General features: G+C 32.1%; 5 protein-coding genes across 5 annotated transcripts, besides 2 other annotated features; 1 reads left to right on the plus strand and 4 right to left on the minus strand.

Moving 5' to 3' along the window:
• Nucleotides 1-3,194: 3,194 nt before the first annotated feature.
• Nucleotides 3,195-3,751: a mobile genetic element.
• A 704-nt stretch (nt 3,752-4,455) lies between these two features.
• Nucleotides 4,456-4,891: a mobile genetic element.
• A 12-nt stretch (nt 4,892-4,903) lies between these two features.
• On the minus strand, nt 4,904-5,149 carry TVAGG3_0505770 (regulation of choline O-acetyltransferase protein; the record flags this gene model as incomplete). Its single annotated transcript, XM_001313941.1, has 1 exon — nt 4,904-5,149. One exon carries the CDS (start codon nt 5,147-5,149, stop codon nt 4,904-4,906), a length of 246 nt encoding a protein of 81 aa, XP_001313946.1.
• A 783-nt stretch (nt 5,150-5,932) lies between these two features.
• TVAGG3_0505780 (regulation of choline O-acetyltransferase protein) lies at nt 5,933-6,484 on the minus strand (the record flags this gene model as incomplete). Its single annotated transcript, XM_001313942.1, has 1 exon — nt 5,933-6,484. One exon carries the CDS (start codon nt 6,482-6,484, stop codon nt 5,933-5,935), a length of 552 nt encoding a protein of 183 aa, XP_001313947.1.
• Nucleotides 6,485-10,308: 3,824 nt separating this feature from the next.
• On the minus strand, nt 10,309-11,610 carry TVAGG3_0505790 (ROK family; the record flags this gene model as incomplete). The annotated part of the gene is made up of 1 exon (XM_001313943.2): nt 10,677-11,591. One exon carries the CDS (start codon nt 11,589-11,591, stop codon nt 10,677-10,679), a length of 915 nt encoding a protein of 304 aa, XP_001313948.1.
• Nucleotides 11,611-13,258: 1,648 nt separating this feature from the next.
• Nucleotides 13,259-13,789, plus strand: TVAGG3_0505800 (uncharacterized protein; the record flags this gene model as incomplete). The annotated part of the gene is made up of 1 exon (XM_001313944.2): nt 13,263-13,742. The coding sequence occupies one exon, from the start codon at nt 13,263-13,265 to the stop codon at nt 13,740-13,742; it is 480 nt and encodes a 159-aa protein (XP_001313949.1).
• Nucleotides 13,790-13,904: 115 nt separating this feature from the next.
• On the minus strand, nt 13,905-14,567 carry TVAGG3_0505810 (ubiquitin-associated/translation elongation factor EF1bB N-terminal, eukaryote family; the record flags this gene model as incomplete). The annotated part of the gene is made up of 1 exon (XM_001313945.1): nt 13,905-14,567. The coding sequence occupies one exon, from the start codon at nt 14,565-14,567 to the stop codon at nt 13,905-13,907; it is 663 nt and encodes a 220-aa protein (XP_001313950.1).
• Between the last annotated feature and the right edge of the window lie 38 nt (nt 14,568-14,605).

Here is a 14,605-nt window from a genome sequence, read left to right on the forward strand (position 1 = left end):
GAGAAACTTCCTCACACCTCAAGAGATGCGAAGAACTTTTGACAGGCAAAGTGCAATATTGATAGGTGATTGCACTTTGCCTGTCACATACATCTCGACAGAGGCAACATTCGATATGAAAGTTTCCTCTGTCGAGAAACTTCCTCACACCTCAAGAGATGCGAAGAACTTTTGACAGGCAAAGTGCAATATTGATAGGTGATTGCACTTTGCCTGTCACATACATCTCGACAGAGGCAACATTCGATATGAAAGTTTCCTCTGTCGAGAAACTTCCTCACACCTCAAGAGATGCGAAGAACTTTTGACAGGCAAAGTGCAATATTGATAGGTGATTGCACTTTGCCTGTCACATACATCTCGACAGAGGCAACATTCGATATGAAAGTTTCCTCTGTCGAGAAACTTCCTCACACCTCAAGAGATGCGAAGAACTTTTGACAGGCAAAGTGCAATATTGATAGGTGATTGCACTTTGCCTGTCACATACATCTCGACAGAGGCAACATTCGATATGAAAGTTTCCTCTGTCGAGAAACTTCCTCACACCTCAAGAGATGCGAAGAACTTTTGACAGGCAAAGTGCAATATTGATAGGTGATTGCACTTTGCCTCTCCAAACTCTCAAATATGCTTCTCACCATACATCAAACGGGCAAATTTCTCCTTAAATTTCTCTTTATTTGAAAGGTTTTCAACAAAGCTATACCTTAAAAATCTGTGCTTGTTATATCTGATCATTTGTGTGTTAGGGGAGGTAAATTTATTCCACTAGAGCAAATTTTTTCCGAGGTTTCTCATCGAATGAGAAACCTCGGAACAACTCTTCAATAGTGTAATGAATTTGTGGTATTTGTCCTGCAAACAGCGAGAGAACTTGTCTGTAATTCGTTTATGATGAAGTTATCTGGATGTCTCTCAGATGAGGAAGGAAGTCCAGAAAACTTCACCATAAGTTAATACTTGTGTATTTCTATGACTCTCTTCACGTCAGAGAATGTAAATTTACTCGAATAGGGCAAAGTTCTGCTCAAGTTTCTCATTTGATGAGAAACCTCGGAAGAACTTTGCCCTAAGGTAATGTATATGTGATTGTTGGCCCGCAGAGAAACAAGGAATCTGTTTGTATTTCGTTTATGGTGAAGTTCTCGGATGTTCTCTCAAATTATATGGAAAATCAAGATAACTTCACCATAATTTGTTGTAGTTGTGATTCTCTGGCTCTTTGCCGGCCAGAAAACTAGAAAATAGTTTATAGTGGGAGTATGCTCGATGAATACCTACTCACTAAAAATATACGTTATTTTTTGTTTTCCTATGGGAAAATAGTTTTGATTTTTATACTATCGTATGCTTTGTTATTGCATGAATTGTCTATTTTCTTAATAAAAACTCATTTTTCCGTGTGATTCTGAATCAATGCATTCCAAAAAAGCGTTTTCCGCCTTTGAAACGTGAAAACACACATTGCATGAAGAATCAGAGAAGATTTTCTAACTCGAAGAATTCCAAAAAAAACCAATTATAGTTTTTTTATCGTGAAAAATTTACTTTTTAACTACGAAATTTTTAAAACGCGATTTTTTTGGAGATTTTTAGAAAATTCAAATATGATAGGCATGTGTTATTTTATGTGCTCTATGAGTTTATCAGCTTAATTTGGAGTTATTATCAAATTTCAATAAGTCTAAAAAATTGAAAGATAGAAAATCTTCTCTGATTCTTCATGCAATGTGTGTTTTCACGTTTCAAAGGCGGAAAACGCTTTTTTGGAATGCATTGATTCAGAATCACACGGAAAAATGAGTTTTTATTAAGAAAATAGACAATTCATGCAATAACAAAGCATACGATAGTATAAAAATCAAAACTATTTTCCCATAGGAAAACAAAAAATAACGTATATTTTTAGTGAGTAGGTATTCATCGAGCATACTCCCACTATAAACTATTTTCTAGTTTTCTGGCCGGCAAAGAGCCAGAGAATCACAACTACAACAAATTATGGTGAAGTTATCTTGATTTTCCATATAATTTGAGAGAACATCCGAGAACTTCACCATAAACGAAATACAAACAGATTCCTTGTTTCTCTGCGGGCCAACAATCACATATACATTACCTTAGGGCAAAGTTCTTCCGAGGTTTCTCATCAAATGAGAAACTTGAGCAGAACTTTGCCCTATTCGAGTAAATTTACATTCTCTGACGTGAAGAGAGTCATAGAAATACACAAGTATTAACTTATGGTGAAGTTTTCTGGACTTCCTTCCTCATCTGAGAGACATCCAGATAACTTCATCATAAACGAATTACAGACAAGTTCTCTCGCTGTTTGCAGGACAAATACCACAAATTCATTACACTATTGAAGAGTTGTTCCGAGGTTTCTCATTCGATGAGAAACCTCGGAAAAAATTTGCTCTAGTGGAATAAATTTACCTCCCCTAACACACAAATGATCAGATATAACAAGCACAGATTTTTAAGGTATAGCTTTGTTGAAAACCTTTCAACGAATGAGAAAGTTAGGAAAAACTCTACCTTATAAGATCAACTATAGAATTCATAGCTCTTTGAATACTAGGAAACATTAATGCAGTAGTTTAAGGCAAAGTTTTTCCGAGATCTACGAAGGATAGAGAGATCTCGGAAGAACTTTGCTCTGCACAAGTAATTTCAGAATCTATGGTCCTCTAAGGACCAGAGGACGGTAATGTAAAAGAATGATGTCAATAGCAGATAAATAATAGCCTTAGAAGTTCAATACGTGCACAGTTTGACTACATTGCCCTAGTAGTTAGACTGTACAGGTATTGTACTTCTGGCCTAAAAAATCCTCATTGAAGACAATAGGTAGAAACTCAAATTGTTGATAAATATCCCAAAATATCATAAGAGAGCCCATTATTGTTACCTGGCTCCTTCCTGGCTTTCAAAGTCTGTAAACGAGAAGTCTTGGCTCTTGTGGTAATTGCTTCCAAGAGGTTTACTCAATTCGAGTAAAACTATAAACCCTGTAACTGACATGTACTTCCTTGAATGGGCATTAAAAGTAATTTAACCTAACGAATAGTAACATGACTCTCGTAAACGAAAAAGAGAATTTGACGCAGTCAAATCCTCTCTCTCAAAAAGTGGACTTTACATGGCAAATTTCAAATGCATGTAAGGTCCAATTTGATCAGTTTCAGGATGGAATTGGAGGCCATGAGGTACTGACATTGCATCAGTATCTCATAGCCTCCAATCCCTTCAAAAAATGGGAGAAACTTTGGTCGAATAATTTAACATTCGGCCAAAGTTTCTCCCATAATTAATGAGAATGAAAGGGTAAGAGGCATATAGGGTCACTATATACCTCTTACCCTTTCATTTTCATTTGGAGGTCAACAAATTTGGAGTTAATTGCAAACAATTAACTCCAAATTTGTTTATGTTAAGGAAGGAATTGGAGGGTAAGAGGTACATAGTATGAATATGTACCTCTTACCCTGCAATTCCTTCTAGAAAGTTCCAAAACTTTGGGTTAATTGCAAACTATTAACCCAAAGTTTTGGAACTTTCAAGTGGAGATGGAAGGCTTTGGGGTATATATTAATATAATATACCTCAAAGCCTTCCATCTCCACTACAAATGGGAGAAACTTTGTCCGAATAGTTTAACATTCGGACAAAGTTTCTCCCATCTTTCAATGTAATTGCTACCTGTGAGGTACTGACTTGAAGTCAGTGCTTCACAGGTAGCAATATCCAAAAATTTAAAAACATTTTATCAGTTCGTTAGAGAACTAGAGCCTCCTAGGTACTGAACCAGAATCAGTGCCTAGGGGACTCTAGTGATCTATATAAATCTGAGAAACTTTGAGGAAATTGTTCGACATTTCCTCAAAGTTTCTCAGCAATTTAGCGAGGAATGTTCGTTATCGTGTAGATATTTATAATATATACATGATAACAAACATTCCCCGCTAAAAGATGTAAAATCTTATAAGAAATAATTGCAAAAGAATAACAAATTGCAACAAATTTTATATGAAACTGAACCTTATGAGGTAGTGATTCAAGATCACCGCCTCATAAGATTCAGTTTCAATCTCAAGTATCTCAAAAGTAAGGCTCTATTTTTTGCCATGTAAAGTGTCACTTTACTGTCAAGCCGTTTTTATCGTTTTCGTTTACAACATGACCACTATTTTGATGACTAAGAAATGTAATTCATCAAATTGGCAGTTCGATGAATAATACCATGCAATCAACAACTGGTTTGTTACAATTTGGCTTGATTCATCAAATTGGCGGTTTGATGAACCGAATATTGTAATCCAGACTAGGTCAGTTACAATTTGGCTTGATTCATCAAATTGGCGGTTTGATGAACCGAATATTGTAATCCAGACTAGGTCAGTTGCTTGTTGGTCATAGATAATAATGACACCTTTCAGTTTTTGTTAAACATCTCAATTATCCCGCCAAAAATTATTGGGTCTAAATTGGTTTTTATTATTATTATTTTCAGAAACAAACTAACTTGTTTTTTAGGAATTTATCATTCATAAAGTCTTTATGATATATTTTCAGCTTATAATGAATATAAAATTATAATTGTTATTTTGAAAAAAAATTATTCATGATCAATTCATGATTTAACCAGTTCCTTCAAATTAGGAGAGCATATTCAAATATAATCGCTCATTAAAATCAATTTTTATGTTTTTTTTTAAATCGAAATTATCTCATCATAAACCATGCAAACTGACTATTTGTTCTTATCACCATGTTACCAATATCAGAATTGTCTTTACAGCCAAAATTTCGCTCGATAAAAGTCCATCCAATAGTGAGATAATTGAGCAACGAACATTTTTCCATATCACAAAAAACCTCCGCCCAATGATCATATTTATAATTCTGAATGATTGGATTCAGCTGGAACTCTTTCAGTTTCAAGATCTGAATAATCAAAACTCCATTCTGGTTTTTGTTGTGGTTCACCTTCAAGAACTTTTGTGTTTGGATCTAATGGATCTTTATTAAAATTCATTGATGATAATTTCATTGTTCTGCAGAATCTTTCTGGATCTGGACATGTGTAATATCTATCATACAAAACATTGTTTCCATCTTTGTCAAATATATGTTTGTTCATAAAAAGATTCATTTCCTGCATTTTGTTTATTACAAATAACAGTTATTTCCTTATTATTTGCATTAATTTTCATTTCAAATGATTCATAACCATTGCATTTATATTCACTGCAATTTTCTTCATGACTATTTCCTGGAAGAATTGCTTTTCCTTTTTCACAAACATAAATTGGTTGTGAAACTGTCTGATAATCTGAAACTGTGAGTAAACTAATATATGGTTCTTGTTTTGGATTATAATATGTATTATTTGCTCTGCAATATTTTTCATAACCTGCATTATTGCAATCAACTTGTGATATTTTTATTAAATAATCTATACTAGAGTAATGTTGAAAATCAAATCCTGTGAAATCCTTTTTCCCGTTATAACCATTATATTTCATTAAATAATTTGATGGGAAATAATATTGAGGAATATCAATCGCAAACCCTGAAATTGGATTTCCATCAATTGATTCGGGATGTCCAAAGACTAACGGCTTTAAATTTGCCCAATTAACTTTATAATTTCCTGTATCTAGTAGCACAGCCATTGATGCATCCGTAAATTTCTCAAATGAATTTATGTTAGTAACAGTTACGCCAACCATTAAATCACCAAAATAAGTTCTATATTCTAAATGACTCATAGCTATGCCTTCAGATCCTTGATCTTCTAATTCAATTCCTGATGGACATCTCGTTCCATTATCTCCTTCGAATATTTCAACTCCAAATCTTTTTGTTGCAAAGATATGAGAATGTGGAGTCACAAGAAAAGTGTAATTTTTCCCATATTTTGTTAAATTACAAAGAGGATTCTTATATGGAATTGTGCTTCCTTGTGGATGATATTTATGGATATCATCCACATGAAATCCAAGAGAATGAATAAATTCATGTAGAACTGTGTAAAAAAGCTATTTTTATCGTCGCTTTCATCAACAGCTTCATCTGGAACATATAATGGATTGAAGCAAATCCTTGCTAAAATAGTGCGTGAATAATAATCATTTGCAATACTTGTTTCATCAGCAAGGCAACCTACATATTGATAGGTACACACTATAATTAAATCTGTATCTGAATAAACTTGCTGTATATTGTCATGAACAATTTTAATTGGATCTAAACGTGATTGAACCTTTATAGTATTTCTTAAAAACCTGATTGCATTTTCCATTGTACCTTTGATAGCTAAAAGTTGTTTTTCTGTGAGAATATCTTTATTTTCGCATATATGAATTTCATTATTGTCCAATTTGATTTTTTGACCAATACTTCTGCATGATAATGGATCATATACTTTCCCTTCTAACATATCATAATTAACTGATATCCTAATTTGAGGCATCAAAATATATGAGATTAAATTATTGGCTCTATTAGTTAAGGATCAATGAGAAATTCATATTTACAAATTTATCGATTCATTAATATTTATCAAATATTCATAAATTTAATTGTTGTTAATATATTTACAATCAAAACGTATTTAAAACATAAGAGTTCACATCTAAGAAAAGTTTTATTAAATTTATCTTTTAAGCTCATTATATTAAAATATTAAAAGCTTGTAGGATATGAAATTAAAAATGAATGCATATACATAAAAAATATAATGTTCCGATTATGATTCATAAATGAGAATGAAAACAGTGTATAATGAATATGAAATGTGATAAATGTTTTTGTGATAAATAGTTCTACATTGAAGATCGAAATCACGAATGTAATGAGGGAAAAAACAATTCATAGAATCATCAACCACAACTTTATCTTCTATTCCAAAAATTGATGATTGATAATCAGGCGTAACTTTGATAACGACTGATGAAGGGGTTATAGCATCTGATTCTTCACTTCTACTGAAAACATTATTTATAATCGGAGTTTTCCCACAAAATTCGATTTTTTCTATTTGTTTTAAACCTATTAGAGCAGTGCGTTTAATATTATTAACAGATACAGGGAATCTCAAAGATTTAAGAATAAAATTAAATGCAAAGGCCGCTTCATTGATTGTTTGGAGTTGATCTCCTCCAAATTCGATACTTGTAACTCGATACAAATCATAAAAACATTGTAGTTCGAGTGTTTTGAGACGGCTGCCAGTCTCAAATATAACGCTTTCAATGTAACGACATCTGAAGAATGCATGACTTTTGACTATCTCAATACTAAAACTAATTCGGACAGTTATGATATTATCACAATAGACAAACGAACTTTGACCAATTTCAACAACACGCCAGACAATGTCACAATATGTTACAAAGTTAGGGATATATAATGTCCCAGAATACGTCTTGTTAACTGCATTGGGATCTGTTTCACTGTAAACTCCCGTTCCAACACGAACTTCTCTTCTGCTAACATCTATTACAGAATATCTGATATTATCATACTGGAATATTTCGTCATTTTTCAATTAATTTTCTAATATTCAATGAAAAATACTTTCATAAAATTTGACATTTGATTTGTCACTTTTCCGGTATAAAGCAGATCATCCACACAAAGAAGACAGATATAGATTAGGGCAATTCATTTCAACTTTTTTTGTATTTTCATTTTTTTTCAATTGCTTTTGATAATATATAGATATTTCTTTTGTAGACAGTTTATTTACAATATTAATCTACAATTTTTTCCCCGATTATTATCATAATTAATTCTCGAATATGTATAAACATAAAAATATATTTTAAAACATCTTAAGGTGGTATTGCACTCAATTCATTGGTCATTGGACATCCTGGAATATCTTATAAAAAATATAATGTTTAAGATTCATAAATTAGGAGGAATGATGAAAATAATAAATAGTAAATGCTATAAATGCTATTGCAAAAAGTTCTACATTGAAGATCGAAATCACGAATTGAGTGAGGGAAAAAACAATTAATAGAATCATCAACAACAACTTTATCATCTATACCAAAAATTGATGATTGATAATCAGACGTAACTTTAATATCGACCGTTGTAGGCGTTTTATCAATCGGCGACTTATATCTCTTGAAAACATCATTTAGAATAGGAGTTTTACCACAAAATTCGATTTTTTCTATTTGTTTTAAACCTTCAAGAGCAGTACGTTCCATAAAATGAACAGACGCAGGAAATCTCAAAGACTTAAGAATAAAATTAAATCCGAAAGCCATATAACCAATAGTTTGGAGTTGATCTCCTCCAAATTCGATACTTGTAACTCGATACAAATCATAAAAACATTGTAGTTCGAGCGTTTTGAGACGGCTATGTGGCTCAAATTTTATACTTTCAATATAATGACATCTGAAGAATGCCAGCATCTTGATTATTTCAATACTATATGAAATTCGAACAGTTATGATATTATCACAATAGACAAACGAACTTTGACCAATTTCAACAACACGCCAGACAATGTCACAATATGTTACAAAGTTAGGGATATATAATGTCCCAGAATACGTCTTGTTAACTGCATTGGGATCTGTTTCACTGTAAACTCCCGTTCCAACACGAACTTCTCTTCTGCTAACATCTATTACAGAATATCTGATATTATCATACTGGAATATTTCGTCATTTTTCAATTAATTTTCTAATATTCAATGAAAAATACTTTCATAAAATTTGACAATGAATTTGTAAACTTATTGTCACTTTTTATTCGATAATCGAAACAATTATTTTGGAAGTGTAAGGGATCTCACGCTATGCCACATTATATAGATATATTTTTATTGTTCTCCGTATTACTTTTTTTGAATTAATGACAACTTTTTGACATCATGTCATTCAATAATTAAGGTTCAACTAAAATGTAGTTTTTACGATAATTATTCAATAAAATGGAATTGCCAATATAGTTATTAAAACCTCTATGTGGCTACTTCTTTCTATTGAGTGAATATCCGAATATTGTAACTCCATCTTTTATAATTTTATCATTTATAATTCTTAACCCAATCCAAGAAAACCCCACATAAAGCAATTATGTTTCTTTTATGATTCATAAATGAGAATGAAAACAGTGTATAATGAATATGAAATGTGATAAACGTTATTGTTGTAAATAGTTCTACATTGAAGATCGAAATCACGAATGTAATGAGGGAAATAACAATTGATAGAATCATCAACAACAACTTTATCTTCTATTCCAAAAATTGATGATTGATAATCAGATGTTACTTTAACAACTACAGATCTTGGTGTGAAGTGAATATATGCTTCATTTTTTGAAAATACATTCTTATTAATAGCAGTTTTACCACAAAAATCGACACTCTGGAAAGAAATCAATCCTGCCATTGCAGAGATATCAATGAATTTAACAGAAGCAGGGAATCTCAATCGTGGAAGAGCAAGGTTATATCCGAATACATATTGATCTAAAGTTTCAAGTCTATCTCCTCCAAATTCGATACTTTTGACATGATACAAATCATAAAATGAGCGATATTCGAGTGTTTTAAGACGACTGTGTGCTTCAAATGTAACGTTTTCAATATAATGACATTTGTGAAAAGCAAGTTTTTTGACTATTTCAATATTATAGCCAATTCGGACCGTTGTGATATTATCGCATGTGGTAAATGAGCATTGGCCAATTTCAATAACACGCCAGACAATGTCAGAATATGTCACAAAGTTAGGGATATATAATGCTCCGGAATACGTTTTATTAACTGCATTAGGATCTGTTTCATTATATTCTCCGGTTCCAACACGAACTTCTCTTCGAAATACATCTACTATAGAATATGTGATATTATCAATTTGAAATGATTCATCATTCCTCAACTTCTAGTTAAATATGGTTGAACATCAATTTTTTTTTGTGTCAAAATTTTAATTTCCCCTAGAATTTATCATTACTAGTAATGTCACTATCATTCTTCTTTTTAAAAACCGAATTTGTATGGATTTTTAATGCATTTCAAAATGGGAGTGAGATATTTTCAAAACATCCATAAATCCAGATGACACACAGATAAGAATCAATATAATTTTAGTTTTTGAACTCGAACTCTACTTATTGTATTTTGATTAAAATTTTCCTCGCATAGTATCCTATTAATACTTTGTACCAATGACTTTTATACAAAACCTAGATATATTATTGAGTCATTATTAGATTATTAAATCTTGAAAATGCCAACGCATCCGTTACATCCAAGAATCATCGTCTTATCTAGTAGAATGAGAATTTGACTGTAAGTATTAGATATCAAATAAGTATTGCTATCTTTTAATAAAACAAAGGAAATATTGTTTCAATTACCTTATTCATCGTATGTATTATTTAATAATGCCTCATCGGGAAAATATATTCCTCGAGCTGATTTTGAATTCATAGAGATATTTGCTTAAATTAAGTATTATCATCCAAATTTGAATTTAATTTAAGAATTTAAGAATTTCATGCCAGCATATAGTAATATTTGTTTTTTCTTAAGACACTGAATTCTAATAATGCCTATAAAAAACTTTATTCTCTTTTTAATTTTCATAATTTTTATTACTCGATCATAAATAAAATAAAGCTTTGCTTATTCCTCAACAGCAAAGACATCTGGGTTAATAGCAACAGCGCAAGCACCAACAAGTCCTGCATCAGCACCATGGAATGGTTTGCTGATGATTGGTGTGTGGATGTAGTTGTTGATGAGCTGCTGAGAGCGAGCGAGGATCTTGTCGAAGATCCATTCACGTCCCTTAGCTGTGATGATGCCACCACCGATAATGAAAGCATCAAGAGAGTAAACATAGGACATTGTGACTGTTAACTGAGCGACGTACTCGATATAGATATCCCAAACTGGATCAGAATCTGGGATGATTTGAAGTTCGCCCTGCTGGCAGCCATAGCGCTTAGCGAGAGCCTGAGCAGAGATTAATCCTTCGAAGCAAGCACCATGGAATGGGCATGTGCCTTCGAATGTGTCGCCCTTTACACGAGCAGCCATGATGTGGCCGCACTCTGGGTGCATTCTGCCGTGGAGTGGCTTGCCATCACAGAAAACACCAACACCGACACCAGTGCCGATTGTGACATAGCCGACAGATCTGATTGACTTGTCTTGCTCCTTGAGGTGGAGGTACTCAGAATAGGCTGGAGCGTTGACATCTGTTTCCATTGAAACCTTGCAATCTGGGAATGCTTCTTGGATCTTCTTAACAAGTGGATAGAAGCCCCAGTTTGGCTTTGGTGTGTTGCCAATTGAGCCCTTGTAAAGATCGAGTGGGCCGAAGGAGGCAATGCCAATTCTATCGATAGCGTAGCCGCTCTCCTTGATAGCAGCAACAATGTTGGCGACTGCCTCATCTGGTGTCATTGGCTCACAGGTCTTGATGCCCTTCTTCTTGTAGATGATTTCGCCAACTTTCTCGCAGATAGCGATGGAAGCTGTTTGACCACCGAGTTCGATACCACATGCGTATTTCTTGCCGTCGTTAGCTGACATGTCTTCTTCTAGAATGCCGAAGAAAAAAATGAAGTCATATTCTCAAAACATGAAAAATCGGACGGGTTTATCCATCTCTTAAAAATAAAATACTATGGAATGGTATTGCAATTAGCATAAAATAAAATATTTATTGTATCGAAATTTCATGTGACATATTCTCAAAAATTGTGAAACAACCGACCACCTTGGCACATCAAATCGAAAGGGACCATATACCTTGCATATATTAACATTCCTAAATAATTTGAGAGCTTATATTTTTGAAATGATTTATCAGAAAATTGAATGAGATTTATTTCAAATCAACCCGTGAAGATTGAATACATCGAAAGGTTTTAGGATTTAACAATCAAATGTGCAATCCAATATATTATTTCAGTTTTTTCATGGAAAAAAATGTAAGCATTCATTAATCTAGACAACTCAATAATATAGGCCATTATATTTCACGTGATTTGGTACAGCTAAATTAAAGTAAATGGTTAAAAAACAAACTGTGATCTCTATATTTTCGAAGAAAATGTGTAAATTTCGGACTAATATAGAGATAAAAAACTTTATTTATATATACATAATACAAAATAGTTTGATTTTTTCTTCACTTCCATAAATGTTGGAACTTCTGAATTCAACAAAATTTTAGAGCTGTAGAAGGAGGATAGGAAACGCAAAATACCCTATCACAAAAAGTAACTGTTAAGGATTTATATATAATTTTCCTATTGTTTAATGAAAATATATGGTTCATAATCAATTTCATATCTTAGATTAGATATATTGAGTAAATCATAATAAAAATCGTAATTAAGTAGAAATACTTTCATGCTTGCTCCAGATTAGTCATTTTTTATTTCGAAATTCAAATTGACAAAAACGAGAAAATTTAAATTTACCCCAATACAGTTTTCGTGCTTTAATGCAAATTCCGATAAAAATTTTGATAGAATAATGGAATAATTCATATCTAAATATTATTTTGCGAATTAAATCGAATTTCCCAAACTATATAACTATCATAGCTATATATGGCTAACAGAAATATACAATCAATATGAAATAGTTTCGGAAAACGATTTTGACTCAAAAAGGTGATCGAATGAGAATTCGATGTTAGAAATAGTTATAAAATATCCAAGTTAATTAGAATATATGAAATTTTCTTTTATTTGGTTTATTTTTGAAATTGTGGGGAAAAAATTGAATTCGTATCGATTTCTTCATAAAAAGATAATCATTAAGATTGACATGTTGTTATTCTACAGCTTCTATAACCTCAAAATTTTTCGTTTGAATAAATATTTTAAGAAGATTTATATTTACAATTTTATTAACATGTCTAAAAAATATTGAAGATTTTTTATTTGAAAATTATCATTGAATAATTTGATAGCTTTCGATTTTTTCAGAGAGTAACAGTCAAAAATACTTATCATTTATAATAAAATATTCTTTTTATTATCATATAACATGCTATTTTATCAAAGACGATCAATAAAAGTAAAAATTTGACACTTTTAATATTTTGTATGTATGATCGCATTTTGAATTACTTAAATTTACAACAATGGAATATGGCATGTTATCAATTTTCCTTTTATTTTATTATTGTTTTTGCAAAATTTTTAAATTCATACAAAATTTCAATTCTGTAAAACATCATTTTTCGAGATGATGAATAAGCAGCACAAGCTATACATACAAATCAGAAGTATTGAAATGGGAACATATGCCGCCACATATAAAGCCGAACTCGTCTTATGCGTTGGAAATCCAATGTACTTCAGAGATTATCCTTACAAGTTCAAAGCCAGCCAAAAGCATGACATCAACCATACTTGGACTTTTAATATTGTTCATGAAGGTACTGGTAATTTCTTAATCGTCTTATACAAACACCATCTTCTTGGCAACAAAGAAATTGGTCAGATCCAATTTTCTCTTGCAGGATTCCCTCCAAATACTGTTGTTACACAGAAATTCGTAATGCAATCTGCTAATCCAAATGCTTTTCCAGCAGTTGTTGAAGCAGATATCCATGTGTGTGAGAATGGGGCGCCTGCTTTCCACGCCCCGCCAGCTAAGCTTCAAGAGGGAGGCATTGTTCAAACTAGGTTTGTACTTGATACACCAGAAGTTAAAATTTGTTAGGTAGAGTTTTATTTTATATTAATAAAACATTATTATTTGATTTATTTAAATAACAATCAGGTTTTATATACAATTATAAAGCAGGTAAAAGAATTTCGCAATAAATTTAAAAATTATCGAATATCATGGCAAATTTAATACTAACAAACATTGTATAAATAATCAGTTAAGGTTGGGTGTATAAAATACTTCACCAATGGCAGGATCTGGTTCTAATTTAGTACTTGCTTTTGGAATAACGACATCACATCCGGATCTTATCTGTAACTCATCTACATTTAAACTTTCAGGCTTTTTACCTTCACGACGAGCGATTTCTGCGATCAACGCCGCTCGATAAATTAAAAGTGACTGTCTACGTCTAAAACATTGTTGCCGCATGTAATCTACAGATATTACTGATGGAATGTTAATTGTTTCAGCTTCTTCTTTAGGAATTTCATACTTTTTAGTATTTTCCATTCTTGTTTTTTCCCATTCAGAACTAGCTCTATCCCATTTTGTACTAACCAATAAGCCTCCTTTAAAAACATATCCAGATTCTTTTAATTTCTCTGGATTATTTATCAATTCTTCGTTATCTTTTTGAATTCTCAGTGGATCTGCGCGAATGTTATCATATTCTGAAATTGCTTGCTTCTTAATCATCCTGCATACCATTGATCGCAATGCTGTTCGCTGTCTCCAAGGAAGATATCCGTTCATTAAATCCCATTGTGTTAACCCATACTTCATACAAATCTTCCTAAGAACGGAAACCTCACATGGACTTTGTGATCCTGTGAAAATATGAACTAGAAAACCATTATCTTCTTCATCTTCCATTTTTCTGAATTTTTTGACACTTTACAAAATAAAATTTA

The sequence above is a fragment of the Trichomonas vaginalis genome, chromosome II, assembly GCF_026262505.1.
Source record: "Trichomonas vaginalis G3 chromosome II, whole genome shotgun sequence".
NCBI classification, from domain to species: Eukaryota; Parabasalia; order Trichomonadida; family Trichomonadidae; genus Trichomonas; species Trichomonas vaginalis.